This window comes from Calypte anna, chromosome 24 (genome assembly GCF_003957555.1).
Source record: "Calypte anna isolate BGI_N300 chromosome 24, bCalAnn1_v1.p, whole genome shotgun sequence".
In the NCBI taxonomy this organism is placed as follows: domain Eukaryota; kingdom Metazoa; phylum Chordata; class Aves; order Apodiformes; family Trochilidae; genus Calypte; species Calypte anna.
Genome location: NC_044269.1, coordinates 2,299,944 through 2,325,440, shown reverse-complemented (window position 1 = coordinate 2,325,440; position 25,497 = coordinate 2,299,944). Strand labels below are relative to the sequence as shown.

General features: G+C 50.6%; 1 protein-coding gene across 1 annotated transcript in view; it reads right to left on the bottom strand.

Annotated features, from left to right (window-relative positions):
- Positions 1-25,497, bottom strand: part of LOC103526083 (protein CEPU-1) — a 131,239-nt gene that overhangs the window by 22,277 nt on the left and 83,465 nt on the right. The window contains 5 exon segments of the mRNA XM_030464649.1: positions 4,108-4,233; positions 24,244-24,346; positions 24,348-24,380; positions 24,382-24,417; positions 24,420-24,468. Of these exon segments, the coding sequence (XP_030320509.1) occupies positions 4,108-4,233; positions 24,244-24,346; positions 24,348-24,380; positions 24,382-24,417; positions 24,420-24,468 (347 nt within the window).

The window sequence follows — 25,497 nt, the reverse complement described above, 5'->3', positions numbered from 1 at the left end:
GGCCCTGTGAGATGGGGGATTGCTGCTGTTCCTTTTCCAGGGAATACACTGAGGGCTGGGGAGGTTAAATGGGCTGATTGCTGAGGGCATCAAGGCCATGGCAACACTGGCACCCTCTGAGCATCCCCCCCTTGTACCTCTGCTTTGCCAAGCACCCAGGCAGAACCTGTCCCACACATCCCAGCTCGGGCTAAGATGAGGACTCTGGCTCTGCACAGGATTGAGTTTACAGTGCGAAGCCTAATCCTGAGATTAATGAGGGATTCCTGCTATAAAGACCTCTTGATCAGACCTCTTACAAGTAAATACGCCATCAAGCCAAACCATAATGTTTTCCTAGCCTGGCAGCCACTGCCTTAAGCCTTTCACCGGAATCCATCATACTACAGCAATAATCAAAAAGCAATTAGATAAAACCGTGGCAGAAAAGTCCATCAAGGGGTCGTTAGGGATGACGACTTGGACACAGGCTCTGGCTCTGCGTGGCAGATGGGTGTCAGCCAGGCAGATGTGCCAGTGAAGGTGTCTGTGTGCACACAAGTAGTTTTCACACCTTTTCCTGGTGTCTTTCACCCCACCACAGCAGGACAACCACACTTTTTCCTAGCCAAGAAATTCCAGCCCTCGTCCGCTGGGAGATGAAAACCAGGCTGACAGTGTTGCCATTGCCATGACAACATTTGAGTTACCCCCCAAAAATAAATAAGGAGCCCAGTAACTATGGAAACACCTGAGTGACCAAAGCCAGGCTATTACCTAGAAGACCTCTCAGCAGTTTACAGATGGCATCGGTGAGGCTGGGGACTGGAACACATCCAAAGGCTTTGGAACAGATGCTCAGCACCTCTGGGTGTAAATAGGAATGTGTGTGGGCACACACAGCTCTGACTGTCAGACCCCAGTGTCCAAGTCCCCTGAACAACCTACACCTTTGGAAAGATGTTGCTGCCTTCATGCTGGGTGTTATATCCTGACTGTGGTGATCTACCTAGAATAAGAATGGTTCAGGTTGGAAGGGACCTTTAAAGGTCATCCAGTCCACCCCCCTGCAGTAAGCAGGGACATCTTCATTTTGGATCCTTCCCTGCCTCTTTGCCCTCCTCCCTCCCTGCACCCTGCTGAGGATGTGTCTCTCCTGACTGCCACCCTGATGGTCTTGGCACCACAGGGGTGCCCAGAGGGATGGAGCCAGCCCACGGCATGCCAGAGCTGCATGAACCAGAGCTGCCAGAGCTGTGCTACTGGGAGAAGAAATAAGACAAGACAGAGAGGGGTGAGGCAGAGGGCCAGAAGATGGGCTGTGACACAGCTTGGCTGGACTGGCTGTGGGTTCACCCTTCTCCAGAGCCAGCATCCTGCTTTTGCTTGCTGCAGGAGGATGAGGATGGGCACAGGTAGGGTCAGGCATGGAGCAAGGCTCCAAGCAGTGATGGAGGCACTGGCAGGGCCAGCACTCCTATAAATCTAGCAGAAAACTTGCTCAGGTTCACTCAGCTCTCCTCCTCCTGGCTCTGGGCAGCTCTTCCAGCCCTCAACCCAAATAGAGCCTCAAAACCAGGTTCAATGGTTCCCATAACATGGCCGTGACTGCAGAGGTGAAAATTCAGCAGAGCTTACCAGACCAAGCCTCTAAACCAACACCACACTGCTCCAGAGCTATGCACAGGAGAGAAAACAGTGGAGAGGGCTGGAAAAGGATATTGAGTGGGATCAGAGCTGGGCTGCTCTCGATGTCAGTCCTCTGGAGGACCCAACTGCACTTTACCCCAGTGAGCAAACACTCTTATTTGCTCCATTTCCCACCAAGAGCCACACAGGAGGCTTAAAGCTGCCAATGAAATAATAAAGCCTGTGAAGTGCCTTTGCACAGAGGAGCCCTCATAGGCATAAGCACGGGGAGCAGCTCCTGCAGCTCTGCTCTGTCCGTGCCTGGTGCAAAAAAACCCCTCCCCAGTGACACCAGGGAGAGCCTCTTACCCATCTGCTGTGTAAACCCTTCAATTATGCACCACCTTTTCCCTTCACCAATTCTCCCAGTTCTCCTCCACTCCTTTTTCTCTACCACTCCAGAGAAAGGTAGTGAGAAGGAACAGCAGGTGGTTGGCTTGAGACCTCTCCAGGGATGATGCAGCTGGTAGCAGGGCTGGCAGCTAGCTCAGGGTCCCTCTTTGCTCCTGGCTTCCAAAATGAGGAGATATCCTACTCAGGAAAAGGGGACTTGGCTCTTGTTTCAGTCCCCACACTTCCAGCCCTCATCCCTCTTACGTGTGCTGAATGCAATAGGAGAAGTTGAGGTTTCCCTTGGTGGTCTGGCACACCCAAAAAGAGAAAGAGAGGATGGGTGACCACTGATGCTGTCTGGGGCCACCCCTGGGCTCAGCAGCCTCCATCAGCAGGAGGTGAGACTCAAGTCAACCTCTGGGAACATTTGTTCCCTTGGAGTTTTGAAAGCAAAATGTCTAATCATGGCCAAAATCGGGCAAGAGCTGCTGCTGCAAATTATGCAGCACCACAGGTAATTTCTGATTAGCTCACTCTTCCTCTCCTGGTGCATCCTCAGTTTCCATAGCAGCTAAATCCTAAGGAAAATGGAAACATCTGGTTCAAGCACAGGTAAAGATTCCCTGGGGAAAGAAATCTGCTGGATGGCAGCAAACAGGGAAAACAGCCCCTGTGCAAGGCAGAAGCATGGTAAGGCAGGAGCTTGGATAGGGGAGCATGGATAATGACTGGAAGATGGCAGAGAGGGGCATGGGAGAGTGAGAGGAGGGTCCTGGGGAGTAGGAGGAGATCTGGGAAGGAGAGTGGGTCTGGAGGTCTGCACAAGAAAAATGGGCAGCAAGGAGGCTGAGTGAGAGGAACTCCCATTGCCAGGGCAGACAAGGGGGAGAGAAGAAAGGAAAAGGCTTTGAGGTGGTAGCAGACAGGCTGCCTCAACCATAAATGCCACCTGATGGTGACAGAGACAGTGACAGTGACTTCAATGCCATGGCCAGATGCTCAGGGCCAGAGAGGAGCACACGGATCTGCACCCTGCATTTCATCACCCATCCACACAGAGACCCCAACCAAAAACCACCCTCTTGGAGGCACGACCACCTAAGGTGCACAAACCCACACATGAACTGGGGAAATGGTCTTTCCAGAGGCTCCTGCCCAAGGAACAGGCTGAAATACTGCCAACTCAGCTCACCCTCTGCCTGGGCTAAGGAGAGTGATGGATCTGGCCCAGCAGCTTGCTACAGAGCAGACAAATAACAAAAAATCAATGGAGCTGCACTGAGTCACTGCAGCCACCATCAGGCAGCTGACCAGAGAGAGCAGACACAGCACCATCCATCACTGCAGCCACTGCATTGTCTGCTGGGCAGCCTGGCCTGGGTGTCCCCAAGGGGAGCCTGAGGCACTTGTCTGGGACAACAAAATGGGGAAAAATGGAGGGAAAAATGACTGAGGCTAAACCAAAGTGCTTAGATGGGAGCAGAACTGCCCTTTGGCTGGGTGGCTCATCCCACCCAAACCCCCCAGGTCTCACCTCAGCTCACCAGTGAGAACATCACGGCCACTGGGAATAAACAGGTCTGTGAAATGCAGAATAAATGCCAAAAAACAGCTGCAAAAGGGTTTTGAAATCAGATGCTCCTGAACAGGGATGTGTGGGAAGTTGTGTCCCAGTAGGCACACCCACACAGTTCTGCTCATGTTTGCTTACCAGTTAACAAGGCCACCAATTAATTCTCTGTGTCTTTCCCTGCTCATTTGCACTATTTATAGTCCTACTTTAAATGAACATGGGAGAATTCACTGAAAACTTTTCCAAATAGGGCCAGACAACCACACTCAATCCCTAAGCTCAGCAATCCCAACCTGGTACCTACTGCCAAATCCTCCACACCAGTAAAACCATCATCTCCTCTCCCAGACCACCAAGTCAGATGTTTCTCCACCAGAGTTACCAGTTTCTTCATCAAGTCACATCTTTTGGGTGCAAATCACCTTCTCTTGGCAGTTTAAGTATCACATGAACCAGCCAGTGACACCTCCCCAGTAACTGGTAACCAGCACTGTGTCCTTCCCAGAATATTTTGGATAATGTTCAGCTCTTACCTTTGGGTGAGATGTGTCTCCAGGTGATTGTTGGATCTGGCCTGCCCGTGGCTATGCAGGTGAGGCTGACATTGCCACCCTCGTTGATGGAGATGTCAGAAGAGATCTCGATGATTTTCGGAGACACTGCAACGACATAAAGAGGAAAATGAGAATGCAACTGGTTCTGCTCCATCTCCAATCTCAAAACATGGGTGAAGGAGGCTGAATTTCCAACTTCCACCTCAACAAGCAATAGTCCATCAGTCTCATCTGACTTGACAGGAACACAAAGGGGAAAGAGGGGGCAGAGCAGATAGGGTTAAAGCCAGAGGGGATTCAGTCATTTCAGGGAGGCTTGAGACATCCTGAGCACCTCCATCCTGTGTGAGATGGTGCTTCTCCCTCACTCCACATCCAGTACTCATCCTTTTCTCCATCCATGACAAACCCTTCCCAGCAGAGCTGCATCCTCCCGGGAAAACATCATCCACCCCCTCCAGACACCCCTGAAGGCAGCAGTTGCTCCTGGGGCAGCAAGAGCACCTGAAAGAGCACTCTTTCTGCAGCCAGGACAGGTCTCTTACAACCCTTGCAACCAGAGCAGCACCAAGAGGTGCTGGCCATGAATATGAGAGGTTCACAGAGGAGCCTCTAAGGTCTAGGTGCAAAGGCAGGAACACTCAATGGGGATACAAGCCATCCCACCACACCCCTACTGTCACCATGGGTGCCCAGGAACAGGTAAGACACATGGGGTCCAGTCCCAAAGAGGGAACACAGAGACAGGACAGGGAACACTGAGAAGGGAGAGGGATGAGGAGCGAGCAGGGATGAGGAGCGGAGGACACCACGTGGCTGTCGGGGAGGGCTGGGGTTTCTGCAAGCATAACAGAAGGGCTGGAGGAGAAAAAAAAAAAAAAGCTCAGCTGCTGTTCTCATTCTGCACCTGCAGATCATAATAGAGACCATCACCTTCCTCAGCTGATGGTTTTTTGTTGGTTTTTTTTTCCAGGCCATTCTCTGGAGCCTCGCAGCGCCTTGGCACCCCGCTGCGGCACTTTGCAGGAGAGTCACAAATCACTTGCAAAGCATCCTGCTCCTTCCAGCCTCCCCGGGCGAGCCCTCTTCATCCACCTGATGGAAAATGCAGCCCAGAGCATTCCAACAGCCCCGTTCCCAGCCTGGATCCCACTCCCCAGCCCCCTTTTCCCTGCCTTTCTCCACCTCCCCGGGGCTGCGTCGAGGCGGAATGACTGCAATGGCCTTGCACGCGTTGCCTCTGCTGTGCAGGTAAGTAATTTATTGATCTGTAAAGCACTCCAAGATGCTCTGGAAGGGATTATGTCATGCCAGCGCCGGGCAATAAAATAAAAAATGATGGATTTTTTGTGAACACGAGGGTGATTTAGGGTTTGTAGTTGGAAGTGTAGTTAAAGTACATTTTAAGTGGAAATCAAGGTGGGTAATGAATTATTCTCTGTTTTGAAGGGCTCCTGGGAGTTCTTTTTTTTTTTTTTTTTTGCTGCTCTGGGTATGATGGCTAATCTGCTAATCATGCACTGGAGGACAACCACGGAACAAACGCTCCCAGAAGAGTGGGGGCTCAGGGGCAGGACAGTGGAGGGCACGAAAATGATACAAAAAGAAATATTAATATGCATCAGTGTCATTAAAGGGACAGCAGATGTCTCCTGGGACCAGGGAGCTGGGAGATGCTCTACCAATAGCCAGGGGAGTCCATTAAGGAGACATAATTAATTACAACAGTGTTACAATTGCCCCACTGTCTTCCTGGTAAGGCTGGGACCACCCGCCAGGAAACCTTTAAAAAAAAAACCCCTTTTTTCTAAAGTCCCACTTTAAAAAGACTGAGTGTACAGTCTGGACAACAAAAATAGGCCAAGGAGGTATTACCATTGCCATTTTAGAGAGGTGGAAAGAGATGAGTAGAGGCACAGTAAATTGCTCTCCATCCCTGCAAAGAGCAATAGTTTCCAGCTGAAAGTCCAGAAAAAAGGTAGAGCAAGATCCATCACCCTCAACATGCTGCTCCCTAAATTGCAGAGGAACCTTTCTCATGTTTTTAACTACTGAATCCACGTCAGCCCAGTTCAGCTTGTTTTGCAGAGCTCCCTGAGACTGAATAAAAATCAAATCAGGCTTTGCACCACAACTCTGCTGCTGCAGACACAGATTTGCCCAGGCAGGAGACAAAAATCAGCAATCAAGTCGACTGACCAAGATTCTAAACCACAATGAAAACAAAATTAACTCGGATTTCCTGAAGCACGAGCATTACATCCTCCTTGTCAGCAATACAGCAGGAGGTTTAACTTTTGCCCAGACAGAGCAGGGGGAGAGAGGTGGTTGTGTTGCTGCTCGGATTTTGCAGCCTTCTCCAGCAAGTTTAAAAGCACCTTGAGCTACCTGTGGGCTTGAGAAAAAAGCCCACCTTGCCCTGGTGAGTTGGGGACATGCTGGGGGAAAAGCAACTTATTGCAACCCACCTGGGATGAGATGAGGCAGGAGTGGGTGGGAAGTAAAACCAGAGTGAGACCTTCAATGGAATGCACAGTGGTAGGATCTGACACCACAGTTACTCTATGCTAATTAAATGTTTGAATAATTAACCACACAAACTTTTTAAAATGCCCTTCTGGAGCCTGAATAGGTATGTTGTAAGGTTTTTACCACGCTATGGAGGTTAACCTTAATAAATAAGTGATTTCAAGTCTATATTTAATGTTATCTCAGGGTCACGGGGGCTCCCGTTGCCTCTTCTTTCTCCATCAGCTGGCACTGCTGCAGCAACGGGGCAGAGGAGAAATTCCTTCTGCTGAAAACAGGACACAGATGGAGCTGTGCCCCTATGGGAATGAATAAATAAATAAAGCTAAATAAATGCAGGCTTCCCAGGTGGGAACCCTCTCCTTGCGGGCAGTCCTTTTGTGTTCAGCATCTCCCTCGCTCCACAGTGATTAAACACAGCAGTGTTGGCCAAGCTGCTCCAGTGACACAGCTCAGATTTCCCCAGAGATGGGCTGGGCTTTTACTGAGCTGACTTCTTCTTTCTTCCCTCCAAATCCTTGCCAGGATGATGGGAAAGGTCTCCAGGCTGCTCTCAGCACTGCAGCCCTCTGCAGGTGCCCAGGCATGTCCCCAGCTTCCCTGGACATGCACACACTGAGTCCCCAGGACAGAAAGCAGCTTGCTTAAATATTTAACCAAACCATATGGCGAGTTAGACGTTGGAAGGTGTTCAGTCAGGTGATATATGTCTTTACGGATCCAAACATATGTGCTTGCCTACACAGATATATTCCCTGGTGCACAGACACCCTCCTGCCACTGGCACAGTCTGTATCCCCTCTGTGCTTTCCCCTCCCAACACCTGTCCCAGTGCCAGCACACGTGCAAAACCTCATGGATCATGCCCAGACCCCTTGGCCCTGCCTTTTCCTGCCATCTTTACTTCCCCATCCCTCTTCCTTGCATGCAATGACCACGCTGCTGCCCCTGCTTCCCTCTCCCTGACACTCTGTCCCTGCTGCTGTCTCCTGATGCACCCTTGGAGTGGTTGGGCTTCTCCAGCATTCCCAAAGTTCAGCCCCACATCAGGCAAGAGGCAAAGTGACCCTGAGAATCAAAGAAGCATAGATCTGGAGCAACTTCTCCACCAGACAGGGAAAGAGCCACACCAAGTTGGAAGCCTTCAAGGAGTAATTGCATTTTTTTTTTTTTTTTTTTTTGCCATAACCATCTCCTTTCTACCTATGTCACCTTTCCAGCCCTGCAAATCCCTTCTTATGGGGGAATGGGGCAGATTGGGTGCTTGCAGCCCCTCCTGGTAAACCTAGCAGGACTTTGCTTTCCCCCATCATAAAATATGCAAACCTCCATCTTCCAGCATGAGCCACACCTGCTCCAGATCAAAGGAAACAACAAAGAACACCTATGAAAGCATCTCAAAGGAAGAAAAAAAGAGGGAGATTCGGACTTGTGTTCTGCAGGTGATCTGTGGTGTGCAGAGGCAGCTTCCTGAACATCAGCCTGGTGCTGCTCCTGCTTTCCCAAAAAGCCTCTTCCCTCCATCACCCCCAGACTTCCCCAGCCAGGAGCTGAGGCTGCTGCAGTGCCAGGCACCTCCATTGTGCATTCTCCCTCTTTTGTGCTCACAACCTTTCTGCCTTTTAAAGTCAGAGAGCAAATGGAGACACCTGGGCCTTCAATTATAGGTGTATTATAATGGAGGTTTTAATTCAGTTTGTGCCACTCTAACCCAAGAGGAAAGCAGAGTATCCTTCCATCGTATCAACACAGCTCAGGAAGCACCTTGAAGTCCTCGGGGTGCAAAAAAAAAAAAAGGGAAAACACAGCCTCAGAGCCTGCTGTGGGTCACACAGGCTGATATACAACCCCCTGACAATTCCAGGTGCTGACTTTTCCCCCCAGGGCTCCCCATCACCCCCTTCCCCACCATTCAGCTTGGCTCCGCTGAGCCCCTCCTGCACGAACCTGGAGGCAGCCAAAGAGGAGAAGGCTGGAAACGAAGAGGACACATGTAACAACCTTAATAAGCAATTAATAAATAACTAATGGCAATTGCTGTTGGCAAGCAGGGCGTAATGAGATGTGTCATACGGCACCGAGATGTGTCTAAATGATTTCCCTCGTCGAGAACGGCTCCTGTTGCAGCAAAGCTCTCCTGAGCTTGGAGGACACCAAATTTTTTATGCTCGTCTCTGCAGCAGGTTCTATGGCACAGCAGCATCATAACTCAGAGGAGGAGGGGGGCAGACAAGACGTTTCCAATCATTCATTAGTAAAGTATTTGTGAACGCTGGTGTAATTCACCGCAGAAGCAGCAGGGCTGCTGCAGACAAACTTTATAGCTAAGAGCCAAAAGGGAGCCCAAGCTGATGCCACTTACGACAGCATAAATCAGCAACAGTCCTACTGCAGTCAACAAGGGATATGCCAGAATAAACGTGGAACAAAAAGGAGGGTTGAGGCTCCAGCACAAGGACTTTTTTTCCTGACTTTTGGATGGGTCCATCACGAGTGTTGCTACCCTGAGGAGCTGAGGTGCTGCCTGCCTGGACTTGTTTCTGAAGGGATCAGCTTCTTTTATTTTTTTTTTCCTACTGCAAAAAAGGAAGAAGCACCTGACACTGAAACCCCCACCTTTTGGAAATGAAGCAACAGCCTATTTATTAACAAACAGGTTTAGAGCATGCAGAATCCATCACTGAGGTCTGGGAGAGTTCTGCTTTCCTGTTCTGATACCCCGAGGAAGTCACGGCACTGCTCTGGACTTCTCTAAGAAGGAGCCCTAATGATGCTGATCTCCTTTATCAACTACTTCATACTCCTCTTTCAAAGACAACCCAATATACCCACAACACCCAAAGCCTCAAAGAACCCCCTAAGATGGAAGAAGAAAGCTTTTGCATCGCCAACCCTGATGAAACACAGATGAACAAGGACTGCTCGACAGTTCAGCTCCCTGTCTAGACAGATCTCATTTTCAGCTCCACACACTAGCAAGGAACCAGCTTCCAGTTTTTGCACCCTGAGCCACCTGGGACTCCTCGCTGTGAGGCATGCAATGCCTGATAAAAAGCAGAAAATTGAAGAATCTGAAAACCTGAAGACACCTGCATCATATTGCCAGCATTATTGACACCTCTCCTCCAGGTGCGACAGCCGTGCTGACAACTGCCTCCATGGTGACCATCAAAGTGACAGCGACTCTGTGTCACTCTGCCTGGGGATGCAGAGTCCCCAGCACTGCCCCTCTTGTCCCACCAGACACCACAGAGGCTCCACCAAAGCCCCTGGGGAGAAGTCCCAGCGTGGGGGACGAGCTGCAGAGTGCCAAGAGTGCCCGAGAAAGTTTGAACATGACTTCTCGTTAATACCGAGCTTGTCAAACACATCACCTAGAAATGCTGGATGTCTTTATTAGATTCCTTTATCTCCCCCTGAGATCTGAGGGACAGGACGAGATGATTCTCAGTGGAGATGTCATCATCCAGAAACTAATTAAAGGCTGCGCGGGAAGTCGGGCCACGCACACTCTGGAGAACAAAACCGCATTAGCAACCCGAGCTGAGAAAAATATTACATCTGAACTTCAGATCACAAAGGGTGAGCTAGGGATTTCACAACAACTCTCCTCTCCTCTTCTTTCCTCCTCCATGTCCCCACACTCCCTCATCCTCGACAGCCATCCCCCAGCAGAAGGAAGCCACCTGGGATCTCGGGCTTGTCTGGGTCTGCCATCTCCTGAGGACTGCAGGACCCGAGTCACATTCCAGCAGAAAATCATGATCTGTGGATTTTCCTTTTAGTTTTGTGTTAGAAAAGCCTCCTTGTTACGGGTGAATAAGCAGCAGAGAAGGATGGCTCAATGCCTGCACTGCTCCCTGCTCCAGAGGAGTCCTGGGCAAAACACTCTGTCTCTTTGCTCTCATCTCTCTACCAGTGCAATAACAAGAATTTCTCTTCCTTGCAGGCTTACTAACAAGACAACAGTGTATAAGATGAGAAGATAACCAGAGTCTATGGTCACAGAAACTATAGCTGGGGACATTCCTTCATGGGGACGGTCCTACTAGCCACATCCTTTGTGTGGCTAGGGCTCATGTGAGCCAAGATGCCCAGATCTAGTTTAAGATGCCCAGATGTAGTTTAAGACACGCATCCCGAGTGGATGTGCCAGCAAATAGGACTTCCCACCAAGCTGGAAGCCCCTGTCCCAACCAGCAGCAAGTCTATAGGATATTTCCCACCTGGTGCATCAGCACATCTGTCCCACTAACCTCAGCCCGAAACCTCAGCTCCTCTCCCCACAACTGAGCAGAGGACCAAGGGCCATGCCCCACACCCACTGGGCAGGTCCTGCTCCCAGCCCCACTCCCAGACAGAGGAGGCTCCCCCTGTGCCCCCCAGCTCTCCATCCAGCAGGAGCAGGCATCAGCTGAGCACACCAAACCCTGCCACTTCCCTCAGCAAAAGGGACCCGACAGGAACAAAGGAGCTCAAACATCTTTTCCAAAGATAAATCAGCTGCTCTAATGCAGCCTGCATCTCCAATGAATATAGGGCAGGTGTCTCTGAAGTGAAGCATTAGTTAAAATGATGCTCTTTAAATTACATTTCAGCTATTTCAGGCAGACAGGTTGCGTGTGGGTTGGGCTGGGGCTTTTTTTTTTTTTTTTTTTTTTTTTATGATCTATCTAGAGGCTTAAAAAGACACACAGAGAAATAAATCTCCCTTCCATTAACAACACACTATGCTCTTGCATATTTGTTCTTATCTCCACGCTCTCGCTCTCGTGCTCCCTCTCCCTCGACTCCAGCACAAAGTGAGTGTTTATGATTACACTTTCCATGCTGACACTAATCTAATTCCAGGAGCTCCTGCCCAAGGAGAACACGGCAGCTCACCCACCCGTGCAGGAGGATGAGCAGAACTCCCCCTAATCTGCACTGGGTGGTTTTACTTTAAAAACCACGGTGTTAATTACAGCTGAAAGCCAATTTTTTCAACTTCTGGGTCTGTCCGTATCCTTTTTGCCTCTTTTTATCCAACTCCTCCCCTCCCAACCTCCTCTATGACATCTTTGACACCCTCAGATCTTGCTGTACCAGCAAGGAACAAACCCACAGCCTTTGCCCCATGGGGCCCTTGATAAACTCGTGAGAAAGGAGGCAGCAGACAGGTGCAGGATGCATCCTCAGCTCTCCTGGACATCACCACTTGCAAACTTCCTTCAGGCCCTATGCCAGCATCTGGGAAGGGATGTGATGAGGAGGGAGAGGTGGATGTGCAGGGAGCAGGGTTGGGTGCAAACAATGTCAAACACAAGTCCCCATCACCACTGGTCCCTAAACAGTCCCTTACATCCTGTCCTTCCTCCTCACAACAAGCTACAGCCCTTGCTTGCCCTCCTCAAGTACCAACCAAATCCTTTGCTTCTGCTTGGGATGCTTCTTCCCATGACCACCTTTGATCCTGGTGCCAAATGAATGGATCAGGCAGGGAGCACAGCCCTGTTGCTCTCTGATGAGGTGCTCTGAAAGCTGCTCCTCATGACCATCCCCTTGGTTCACCCCTTTATAAATCAGGAGGCCCAGCAGTTCCAAGTCAACATCAGGTGAGGAGATCTATGCCTCCAGATGCTGCTGCTCCTCCTGTCCCCACAGGAAAACAACTCTCCACATGAGATTCGCAAACCCATCCAATGCTCCAGCAGAGGCTGCTCTACCTTCCCCAACCTGTCCTGGTCCCCTTCTTCCTCCCTTGAGTCATTTCTTTCTCTAGCCCTGTTATTTCTCAGGAGCTGCCAGTGGCATGGGCATTAATAACCCTATCATCAAACACCTGGTGAGATAAGGCAGCATTATCATCCCTGCTTTACGGATGGAGAACCAAGGCGAGAAAGGGAGAAATGAACCAAAAGCACCAGTTTGGATGGATGGATGGATGGATGGATGGATGCTCCATCAGCCTCTGCTCTTCAGGGCCAAGGTTATCCCTCAGTCATCAGGCTCTGGAGAGCACAGCAGGATGGCCACCTGCACTTAAAACTTCATTGCCAAATCTCAAGCTCACTAGGTTATGTTTAAGGGACTTAAAAACAAAAGGAGGAAGGAGCAAGGCAGGGCCAGCAGCATGCCCGGAGCATGCAGAGGCTGTTCTGTTCCATTAGGACTGTTCCTACATTTTCCATTTCTCCTAAATGAAGCCCTGAAGCCTTCTTCTTGGCCACCCCCATGCCTCTGAGAAACCAGAAAAGCTACTGGGAGCTCTCTCACCCCAGAGCATCCTTTAATTTCCCTATTTGTCTTTCTAATCCCCGGCCTCATCACCAGCCCTAACTATTCTCTGTGTGTTTTCCACAGAAGGACTGTTTTTACTCCTTGCTTCCTCTGCCTCCTTCTCCTCCCATTTTGGAGGCTCTTTATCCACACTTTCCTTTCTTTCCTTATCCACAGTTCCCTTTCTTTCCTCTTCCCCTTTCATTTGAAAAACCCATGGTTCTCTGACTCAAAATCATTACTGTTTTTAACTTGGCTTGAGCCTCTTTAATTAAGTTACTTTCCATTATTTTTTATCTAGTCCATTTGTCTACATCCTTCCCCCCTCCTTCTCCACTACCCACACCCTCCCTTCTTTCTTCCTTTCCTCCCCAAGGCAGGCTGGGTATGAAATCTTACATTTCCATTTGGCTAACAATCACTTTGAATTTTTAAATGCTATTAAATTGGATCACACCAGTCAGTGAACTGGAGTTGCCGAGCTGTGATATTTACTTGTGCCAGTCAAAGGGAAATGAAATTGGAGGGAGGAGGAGGGAAGGCAATGGGGGAGCCCAGATTTATTCTGCCTGTGGTACTTGCAAACAGACAGAATCCCTTTGGAATTTTTCAGCGAGTTCAAAGGAAACTCTTAGGCTCAGCCATGGATGTATTGTAATGTCTTTAATAAATCAATTACTTGTTGGCTGGGAAGTGTCACTGCATCTCCAATCCTTGTAATCACCTCAGCCTGGCAGTGTTTTAAGTGCTGAAAAACCAGGGAGGTAGATGAGGAGCCAGAAGAAGCATCAGCAAAAGACAGAAAGCACTTCTGCTCTCTCTTGCCAAAAAAAAAAAAGACTGAGAGATGCAGAAAGCATTTTGCAAAACCACACCTGGCCCTGTGACCCAGTACCAGGGTAAGGAACTCACAGTACCAGAGGGACCAGCACCGTGCAGGGCTCACCCTTCCCAGGAGGCAAAAGTTTGGGAGAGATGAGCACAACAGGTTCACCAGGAACCCCAAGTGTTGAGGCTCTGGTGATGGGAAGAGCCTTGTGCTGCACATTAATTAGGGACTTGAGTTCTGTCCTCCTGCCTTAGGGAGGCTGCTGCTAGTTCTATTTTACTCAAAGAGGCTTTTCCCACTCTAAAGAGAGCAGGATTTTGATTACAAAGCAGTCCTGGCCAAATCCAGCTCCCCCTCCCTGCTGACAATCCCCTCCCCTCCACAACAACCATCATCCAAGCACTAAGAGACAGCAAAGCTTTTCAGAAAGTAATGAACTCTGTTTGGAGCTGAGGCAGGAAGGGTTTAATGCTCAGCTGGGAAGCTGGGTGAGGCCATCAGTTAGATAGCCCTGCTGCTGAAGGAGCAGAAAAAAAAAAATTAGAATATTTCAGACAGAGTCAGCCAAAAAGAAAAGATTGGGAAGGAAAACACTGCGAGAGATTTAATTCCATGAGCCGAGAGAAGTGTTTGCAAAAGAGGAGGAGGATCAAAGGCTGAAGCTCCCAGGCTGGCTGCAAGGAGGAGGGATTACAGGGAGGGCAAAGCATGGAGAAGACATCTCAGTGATGCCCAGCCTGAGGCTGGTCCAGGCAAGGACAGTCCCAGGTTCAAACTGGGGAGCCCGTTTGCTGAGGGCTCACTGGTGGGGAGGCTTTAGTAGCATCAGGGTGGACTGAGATCTGCTCAACTCATTGCACAGGGTCTGCCACCTCCACTGCCTCATCCCACATCTCTGCCAAGGTTCTTGCTTTTTTGTTCTCTGCTTCCCACTTTTCCACCCCTTTCTCCTTTGCTAAACCTCTTTCTCCTCCACAGCACCACCAGGAGAATCAGGAACAGAAGGACAAAACGCTCCTGATTTTTCTACGCAACTTCTTTTTTCCAAGCTTCAACCTCTCCTTCAAAACCCAAGCAAGGAAAACGTGGAAAAAAAACCCCCATTTTCCCCCTTTCATTCTCCTAGGGCTCAGCATCCCCCTCCAGCCCATCCTTAAGCTCGTGGATATTTACTGGAGCTTTTCTAGCACTCGGTGCCCGCCGCAGGAGGTGGCAGGGCTGGGCCAGCTCTTCAGCAGCTGTTCCCTTGGCCTCTCCTTTATCTCCAGCATTGTGTTCACATCTGCTTCCCCCTCTGCCTCTTTCCCTGCTGCTGGGAGCCTGCTTTTAAATCACTGCTCAGCATGCTGGCTGCCAGGCCTGGGTCCCACGCCCCGTTTGGATTGGTATCCAAAAGCTGTTTGCAAGCCTCCCCTTGCTTTTTATTTTTTCTCCTTTTTTTTTTTTTTTTTTTTTTTTTGTGTTGTTTTATATATCCTCCTGAACCTGCCAGCACTGCCACACTGCTTTCCCCTCCTCCCTTTTGGCCACTGGGTTTTATCTTGGCTCTGGAAAGACATTCAGACACCTGGTTGCTGGCAGGGAGAGGCTGGCTGCATGCAGCTCTCTGATAGGGATAGGGAGCGAGTGGCACGGGTGAGTGTGACCCACTTAGGCTACCAGGGACATGTTGGTGGCCACCTGTACTACCCCTGCCCAGCCAGTGGCTTTTTGGAGCCTGGCACTGATGCCAATCCCACCACCCACATCTCTCAGGCTTTGCTTGGAGCCCTGGCCGAGGTCAACTTCTGGATTTGGAGAGTGGAAAAGAACAGCTTTGTGCAGTGTCACCCAGGAGCAGTGTTTAAAAAGATGGATTTAGGACAAGCACCTTCACTCCCTGCTCCTCAGCACAACACTTTTGGCAGAACAAGGCAGCCAAAAACCCCAGGGAGCAGAGTGGGGCATGGGGGGGATGCCTGGCTGTCCCTCTGCCTCCAGACTAAAGTCCCCTTTCAAGCTTGCAGTCTCACCACACTATCAAAAAAAGAGAGGGCTTCCTCCAGCCAAAACCCCACAAACTGCCCTGGAAACCTCAGGTGATGCCTCCCCAGCCTCCTTCCACACATGGTCAGTGCAAGATTACAAGCCAGGATTCCCCACAGATGCCACTTTTGATGGCAAAAACTGGACCAAAGAGCCCAAATTCCCTTGGGCAGAGCCCTCTGTTCCTGCTCTCTGGCTCCACGAGCCTTTGCAACAGGTTTTTACTTCTGGACTTGTCTCCACGGGGGATTGGCCAGAAAAATCAGCTCTAAAGGCCAAAAAAGAAGAGCCAGATTAAAGTATCAACTCTGAATTTATGCTCAGGACTTAAGGTTTAATAATGCAACAGAAAAATCAATATTTAATAAAGCAAATGATGGAGAAAAAAACACCGAATGGGAGATGAGGTGCTGCTCATGCTTTCAAACATGCACGTCCTGCAGGAACAGGTTTGGCAGGAGGGATGCAGGACCAGATTGTCACCAGGAGCTGGCAGGCAGGACACCCCAGGTCCCACAGATTCCAGCTTGGGTGTCAAGGGAGCTCATGGGTCTTCTATTAAAGGACAAACAAGGAATAACTCCAGTGGTCAGAGTCCAAATACCCATGGAAAGAGATCAAACGCTGATGCACAAGAGGAGCTGAGCTGCTGCTGGGCTGCCCAAGGCCAGCTTTGGGTAAGGGCTGGGCTGGTGAAACACAGGCAGGAAGCAGCATGGCCAAATTCAGGTCCCAACCACACTGAGAAGAGCTGTCAAGGGATGGAGATGTCCTGACAAGTTGGGAAGGAGCAGAGGGGCTCAAAGAACAGGATGCATCCACTGTGCAAAGCAGAAGAGGTGGTGATGAAGGCAGTTCATGGATGCCAGAGAACACCAAGCCCAGGAGGCATGACAAGTGCACATCCCCGGGGCGTGTTGGGCCAAGGAGGGACACGGGATGGATGCGGCAGGGATGTGGCCGGGATGCTGGGGACAGATCTGCAGCTCAGACTCCCTCCCCTGGAGGCTGGAGCAAACTGCAGCGAGCTCACGCGTGGCACCTGAGCTTTCTGCGACCCGACAGCCACCCCAGCAGCCAGATGCTACAGTGCCAGATTTGGGGTGACCCCCTTGAACCGGGGCCGAATGAGCAAGCCTGAGGAGCTGATGCCCCAAGACGTTCGATCCTGCAGCCCCTGAGCTGTACCCGACCTGCCCTCTCCCACACCTGGGGCTGCACAAATCACTGCTGCCTGATGCACCAACCAGCACTGTGACAACAAACACTTTTTGCAGCAACCATCCTCCCCTGTTTCCCTACCCCTTTCCCAGCCCTGACAGGAGCTGTGCTGCCAGCTGGGAATGGGGACACTTTTCCCTGTGCCCACCCAGGCGATGGGAAGTGCTACCTGTGGTGTGCAGCTCGGGATGCTCCAAGACCCCTGGCCCCACCTCACAAAGTTTGTCTAAATCCTCTACTGTCTCCCTTGTCCAGGTATCCGTGCTCAGCTCCCCCTGGAATACCCTGGAATGAAACCCCCTCCCAGCACTAGCCGAGTTCCTGGCTGCCCCTGCAGCCCAGCAATCGTTTGGAGCTTGTGCCCGGATCCTTTGCGATGAAAGATGACATAAATATAAAACGTTATCACTCCATAACAGCCACACGCTATAAAAACGCCGGGCAGAAGGATCTGGAACGAGATGGAGGCAGAGCTTTAAATCCTTCCCTGCAGAGTTACCACCGCTAAAACAACAGCCCCTGCCCTGACGAGCTCCGACGAAGAGGAAGAAAGACCCCGAGAAAAGCCCCACGATTGTGGAACGGGGTGAATAAGGTGAACACACAGCAGCGGAACCTTCCCCGTGCTGACAACCCCGGGGTAACCGCGGTACCGGCGCGCCAGCGCCCCTCTCCTCCCATTTCCCCCCGCCGTGATGCTCGGGGTTGCCATGGCAACGGCGATGCCGCTGGTCCCAATATTCCCCCCACAACGAGCTGACTCTGCTCCCGCGCTGGCGATAACAATGCTGTTACTGTAGTAACATTCCGTTGTCGAGGTCTCACTGTTCCCCCCTTTAATTTTATCGCCGTAAGATTAAATTGCAATAATGTTATTGAGCCGCCATTAGCGTTGCCATGGCAACAATAACATTAAGGTAGCGGAGCTCCCGTTACAGCGGTCTGACCGTTCCACCACAAATATTTTAATGTAGTAAAACAAAAGAGATTACTGCAGTAACATTAAACTGCAGTGACCTCATTAAACCACCACCCGACTCCATCACGCTGAGCAACGGGACTTTGGAAACTGGATGAGGAGGTGCCCAGCCTGCACTGTCACCCCTTTGGCTGGAAAATCCATAGAGATGCAGAGTGACCTGCTGTGCAGGGGGTGACCAGGAGATCTGCAGACAGCTCAAGTCCTCCTCCAGCCCTGCCTGGAGAGCAGGAGGGATTGGCTGAGCTGCTGTTGAATGGCTGGGGTGAGATGGGTGAGCTCCCCACAAAACCTTTTGGAGAGGAACGGGGTGAGCAGGGCCACATGCTCAGAAAGGTTCAAAGAGAAGCAAAGCTCTTGGTTTCTAGAAGAAGACTGATCAGAGGGAGTAGCTCAGAGTCCTGCTGAGCTCACCTTGCTGCCACAAAGGTGCAGAAAGCTGTGGATGGGGAGGAGCAGAGCCACAGGGGTGTCAGGGGGATAAACAGCCTTGGTGGGCACTGCTGTGCTGTCCCTATATCTATGGGGACCAGCCCCAAAGGGTTGGTGGTGGCCCCACAACACCCCAGATTACAGCAGTAGCAGGGAAGAAAAACAGAGACATTCACCACAGCCTTGGTGTAAGCCAAAAAGCAAAGCAGGGAGGAAATGGAAGGGGTTGTGTGTCCTGTGAATCACTGGTTCTGCCTTCCCCTGGCTCCATTCTCCTGCCAACTCTTTCTCCTTAGGAACAGGATACATCCTCCCATGGGGCTGGTGCTGGGGTGCCAGGCAGGCATGGAGGGTTCCTTCCCTTTACCATCACCTCTCCGAAACCAACTTGCTCCCTTTCTAAGGACACCAGATAACACACCAAAGCACTGCTCACCTCCCCATCCCTCCCACTCGTCACTAGTGGGGCTCACCCACACCCTCCAGGAAGCAGCAGGAAGGGGACACCTTCTCTGTGGGACAAAGAGTGCCTGGGTCCCCCCAGCAGCAGGGGCAGCACATAACTGGGGCAGCTGCTCAGAGCAAGTGCTCCCAGTTGAGGCTCTGGAGTCTCTGCTTTCCCCCTTCCCCACCCCATGCTATAATTGCTAATTAATAATAACGTTTAGCTCTCAGATAGCTTGTTCCATCTTCAAAGACCTCTGTCGACACTAATGAATTAATCCTCATCAACCCCCCTTGTGAAGTAGGTGACAATTATTATCTTTGCTTCACAGATGTTAAATTGATTTGCAAAGAGGTCAAGTGACTTGGGGGAGGCTGGAGGGAGCCCAGCCAGCCACACACCAGCTCCATGGTCATGCCATGAAGGAGGATGGATGAGCTGATGGGTTCCCATGGAGAAGCTAGAGCTGGTATAACCTTGGGATGGAGAGATCCGGGAGCACCGATGGATGGAGGAGCAGCAGAGAAGCTCCCGGGATGGAAAGCAGAACGGGGATACAAAGCTGACAATTAGGACAGTGTGGGAGACCTTCAGTCCTCACCACCAGCCCTGATACAAAAGGGGAAGATGCTCTGACAGAGGGAAGGTGATTAACAACAAAAGAGAGAGGGAACACATCAGTCAGAGGAGCCCCAGTGCAGGAGAAGTGAGGGAGGATTGTGATGTCCTGCCACTGGTTTCCTCCCCTCCAGGATGCTCTCCCAGCCCTCTGTGAGCCTTTTAGAAAGCATTATCTAACCCTGATTTTGCTTCCAGAAGGGACAGTTGCTCTCAGAGGAGGAAAGGTGTGGACACACCAGAAAAAATCCAGATGAGGAGTAGCTCCCTGTGGCTTCTGCTGGGAATCATCTTCCCTAGCATGAAACTCCAGCCCGTGACTTCATACATGGCCAACATCTACACATCCTCACTGCCACTGATGTATCAAACAGCCCTGGAAAGATTTCCCAGCCCCTCCTCACCCCCACCACCGGTGGCTTTAGCTCCAGCATCAGCTCCAAAGTTCCCAGATGGAGGGTGGTCAGGAAAGCTCTGAGCATCTCCAGCCAAAAAAAAAAAAGAGGTCAGGCACAAGGAATGCATTCCCACCTACTCGGTTTTTCCCTGCAAACCACCTGGAGGCCTTTGGCCAGGGGGTGACAACGAATTTAAGGACAGATCCCTCCTCCCAGGTGTTTCCCCTCTGCCCTGGTGAGAGGTACAAAAGCTGCAGCAAAAAGTTGTTCCCCTCTCTCTCCCATGAGGGAAAAGGGGCTCGTGGCTTCAAAGGAAAATTAATTGGGCAGAGTTGGGTGCTTGAAACAAAGCTGTAGCCCTGCCAGTGGCTTTATCACACCTTGGCAGCCACGCTCCCGGGGTGCCACCCTGTGTGCCACGGCTGCCCCTGTCACCTGCGCCCACAGCCCCCTGACTCGGCCGAGCAGGTAATTAACTCCCAAACAAAGGCAAGGATTTGCAGATTAACCCAGGCCCGGGGAAGGAGTGGGAAAACTCATTTACACCAAACAAAAGGGGAGGGGGTGATTAGTTGCTCCAGCGACAACAGAAAGAGCCAGATAGGGCCAGGGAAACTGATAAAGAAGCGGGGAAAGCGCTAATATCCCCCAGTCGCCTGCCTGATTTTTTTTTTTTTTTCTCCTTTTCTTTCTTTCTAAGCACTAAAATTCCACCATTTTCTATCATGCAAATTTGTGTGCCTAAGTGAGATTAAACTCTGGCAGGCACCGTGCCTCCTTCCCCAAGTCCATTTCCCCTGCTGAGATAAGGCCAAGTTGCCTTAATGCAACTTAGGAGGTGGTGGGAGTGTTTTGCAGATGTGTGTTGGAGACGGCTTATTATCAATACAAATAAGAGCTTTCCAGACACCGTCCTGCTCTCTTTTAAAGCCAGGAACCTGCAAAAACAGCTTAAAGAGCTGAAATGTCCTGCAGTGACCAAGGAGAGCTGGCTGCTGCAGGGGCAAGAGGCCGAACCTGCTAAGGAAACCTCAAAGGTCACCAGGACCTAAGTCCACTTTCTCCCTCTGGGTTTCTGCCTCCTTCCCTTGGCCTATTGCTCATGGGGATTTTATCCCTTGGGGATTTTTTTTTTTCATCCAGAAACACCTTGCTTTTCACAGGGTTTGAGCAGATTCCTGCAAACATGGGCAGTGCTGCTTCCCTCTGCTTTGGCTGCTTTATATCCAGAGATGAAATGAGGGCTGAGCGAGCAGGACAGCCAGGGACCACTTTCCAGACTCTGGAAAATCTCCTCGAGCTGATCTCCTGAGGTCTGGGAGCTTCTTTCCTGGGGAGATCCAAGTGCTAAGAACCTCCTTGTTACCTTCTGCACCTATGCTGTTAGCTCACATCAACCTGGCACTTACCAGCCACTGAGCCTGACCCCATTTAAAACAGTCCCCACAAACAGTAGGTCTGAACTTTGATGCATTTAATGCCAAGGGGCTGTTGTCCTCCTTCCTGGATCATTTTTTTTTCCACATTAGGCCAGAGGGAAGGAGAGATACACAGACCTGCTATTCCTGGATTGGCAAGCAATCACCTTTTGCCTTTTGTGGCAGGATTTCAAGACTGACAAGTGGATCTGAATGGCTGGCCAAGGAGGAAAGGTGGGAGAAACTGAGCTTGTATCGTTTCAGAAGGAAGCTGGCTAAGGGGCAACACACTAACAACCTTCCCAAAGGCAAAAGGTTGGTACAAAGAGGACAGTGATCCAATTGTTCCCCACATCCGCTGGGGATAGGCTGAGGAAAAACTCCACTTCATTTTGCAACAAAGAAGGTTCAAGTTAGATATTAGCTATACATTTTCTAATATAAAGGTAGCCACGGCAGTTGGAATAGATTCATTCTAGGGAGACTGAAGAACCTTCTTTGTTAAAAAATTTTCAAGAATAGCTTTCCCACGTGTTTGCTGGCAATGTCTCTGCCTCGTTGCAGGGAGGGGGAGCAGATTAAATTAGCTCTTGAGGTGCCTTCTGCCCACCTATTTTGGGATCTCAGCCCATCAATTACAGTCAACCGTAGAAATAAACTGGCTGCTTTTGTGACAGCCTTGGTAGTTTCTAGCTGTTTGTCTCTGCTTGCCCATCCCCAACCCTCATGCCCTAAAAGCAGCTCCTTCTCCTACCTCTTCTGCTTTTTGTTTTTTCCCCCATCACACCCTGACAGGCACCAGGATGCCCCAGCTCCCTCACTACCTCCATCACAGCCACTTCTCAGTGACGCCCCCCCAAACCTGGTGAGAAAGAAGGATGTAGAGTATGGACCCTGAGCCCCACCTTGGGGAGCACCAGCCTGCTGCAACCCTGCCTGGAAGGGGAAGAGCTTCTTGCCCCCAAAGCCAGTCCCTTTGAGAGAGCACCTGCCCAGGGGCACCATTTAATTGCATCCTGAGAGGCTGGAATGTTCCTGCCTCCAGAGCTGTGCCCACAGGCCCTCTCCTGGGGGCAGCAAAGGCAAAGTCAGGACCTGCCTAGAGAAAGCTGCACATCTCCCAGTTTCTAGCTGTGCTGGGACAAGCTCTGTTTTAAAAGGGAAGAGCCCCTTCCCACCTCCTCTCACTGCTCCTTCCTTTCCTATCAGGCTGCAAGAAGGGACAAGAGGTCTTCACTTCCACATCCTAAGCCTGCTAGCATCCCTGAAACCTGGCACATGTATACCCTGGGAGGGTGGAGTTAAGCCGTCTTCCTGAAAGATGAATGTCTTTTAGGGACAGGATTATACCCAAACTGCACATTTTAATTGGGCTCATTTTCCTACTGAGAAGTTAATCCTCGCACCCAGACAAAATTTTAATGGGGGTTATTAAACCCCCATTAATTTGGTTCCCCTTTAATTGGACACTTTCATATCCCATCACTCTATTCAACTCTTGCCACTTTCCACCTAGGAAGGGCTGGGTGAGCCAAGCTCTTGAAATAAGAGCTGAGAACTGGAATTTCTGCAGCGAGCTGTGAGGATGTTCAGCACTTACAGAACTGAGCCCATCACCTGAATCCCCCAGTACTTAACTCGCAAGGAGTTAAGATGTGACCTTTTCCTCCAGCACCCAAAATCTCTTCCTAATGCAAAAGCCAGGAGGGATGGACCATGGATGTCTGGTGATATGGGCAATTTTAGGTCAGGAAATGAGAATCAGAAGAACAGACAGAAATTGTCCTGCCTCATTCCAAGAGCCTGAGAGTGACTTCACAACTTGGGGGTGATCGACTCTGGCTTAAGAAACTTGGGGCAGATAATAAAAGATTGCAAGATAAACAGCAAAGCCCCCGGCTGGCAATGCATCTCCTCACACTCCCTGCTTAATGGAGATGGAGCAAGTCTGGCTTGGTTTAGTTTGCTTGATTGCTCCAAGAGGTAAGAGAAAAACGGAAAGGGACGGAGGGGGGGAAGAAATAAAGGCCCTGGGTTTGGGTTTTTTCCCCTCTTCAATTCATTAGGCTGCCAATAACTCTCAGGCCTGGAGTATCGACGTTGGATTAGCTCAACCAGCTCTGTGTACAAGACCAATGCCTTTTTAACCCAGCTTGTTTCCAAATCAATACACCCATCAGCATTCGAAAATTAGCCCCAGACGAGATTCCAATATCAAGCTGGTGGCTCCTGTTAAAGGGGCTCCTGGGCCAAATCACAAGAAAGAAAGAAGAAGGAGGAAAAAAAGCTTGCTAGGAAGGGATTAGAAATGTTTACATTCATCTCCTGTGGCTGCCTCCCCTAAAAGGCCACAACAGGCCCCATATGTGCCACCCACACCAGGCTGCCCCTGGAGCATCTTGACCTTGAGCTGCTTGAGCATAGCTTCGTGGTCCCACTTGTGCATCCCCTCTTGAGAGCTCCTGAGTGTTGCACACTTGCTCAGAGCACATAGTGTTGCACCCCACAAGAGCATGCAGCCACCCCCATGCCAGCCTCTCTCCTTCTCTCAGGAGTAGGGAGTTTCAACACACAAACACATATTGTTGCTAGGCATACACACACCCACACAAAACACAAGAATCTGCCAGCTCTCCCTTTTCCCCCCAACACAAGTTTGACTTTCAAGCATTCCCTCCAGCATGAAAAACAAAACAAAAAAACCCCTCATCAAAATACAATACCCAACAAACAGCAACATGGGTTTGCCCAGTGCCTGCTTGGGGAGGCACAGCTGTGTCTTATCAGAGCCCCCATCCTGACTTCAGGAAAGTTGGAAAAACAGGACTGCAAATGCCCAGCACTGCTCAGCTCTCCTGAGACCCTCCAAGCTGCTTGACCAGCTTCTTCATTTGTGTCAAGTGAGGACAGCAGGACAAACCAGCAATCAAAGCCCAACCCTGGCTGAATTCCTTTCCTCTTACCTTGCACGATGAGATGGACGCGTGATGTCTTGGGGTGATTGTCTGTCTGCCACGGAGCAGGTTGTAAGGGCCCTCATCAATACACATCCACATCTTGGATCTGGAATGCTGTACTGAGTTTTGGTGTTGGCCAGGAGGCACCACCCGAGGGTCCAAGCACCAACTTGTCATTGCTCAGCATAGAGGATGCTGCTGCGGTTCAGCCAGGCCACTCGGGTGACCGGTTATCACGGAGCACCTGGGGAGAGGCAGAGAGGTGACACATCAGTGTGTGGCTCTTAGACACCCTGCCCTCCCCCTTCCCCAGCCCCTCCTGGTCCTCCTTGCACTATTTTAGCTTGCTTGTCAGAGCAGGTTCAGAAATCGAGTGCTTTTCAGGCTCTGAAGAGGACAATGTCAGCACTTCCACCTAAACTGTGGCTCCAGGATTTGCTTTCAGGCAGACAGAGCTCAGAGCCACCCAGCACCAGCCACCAAAGGACCTTTCTATTCCCATTTGCTCCTCAACAAACTCAGAGATGACCAGAGCTGAGCCAAAGTCCCCAACTTTGGGGAACAAACACACTTTGGGTCCAACACACTTTTTTGGGAGGGATGCAGGTTGTTATCTCCTGCCCAAGCTCAGCACTTTCTCTCCACAGCCTTTCTCTTCTCACAGCCCTGCAGCCAGGCAAAAGAAATGCAAAGGGGAGCTGGGAAAGCAGCAAGGGAAATTTATCTCAGGAGAAAACCCTGATCTAAAGAGCAACCTTGAGCTGCTCACCATTTGTCCCCTCTGTCGGCTCCTCTTCTCTCCCCATCACCTGCTCAGCGCATCTCCCTCCCTCACTGCACCTCACCCCAGGGTTTCACTTCTCAGATGATGGTTTGGTGGCAGACAACTTCTGCCCAGCCTCAACAACAACCTGAGCCCCTCTAGAAGATACCATAGTGCAAACCTAGAAGAGATTGCTCCTCCTGAAGGGACCCTGTCCACAGCAGTGGGAGCCACTCTTGCTCCTCCTGAAGGTCTAGGGATGTAAACCTCCATCCCCACATCCCCAAGCAAGGTTTGAACCCATCATTTCTGACCCATGTTCCCAAGCAAGGTTTGAACCCATCATTTCTGACCCATGTCCCCAAGAAAGGTCTGAACCCATCATTTCTGACCCATGACCCCCAGCAAAGTTTGATCCCATCACCTCCAGTATTCACCTCCAGCTGAGTGAGGAGCAGAAGGCCTGAAGGCTGCCTGCTGTCCAAACCCTTTCCTAG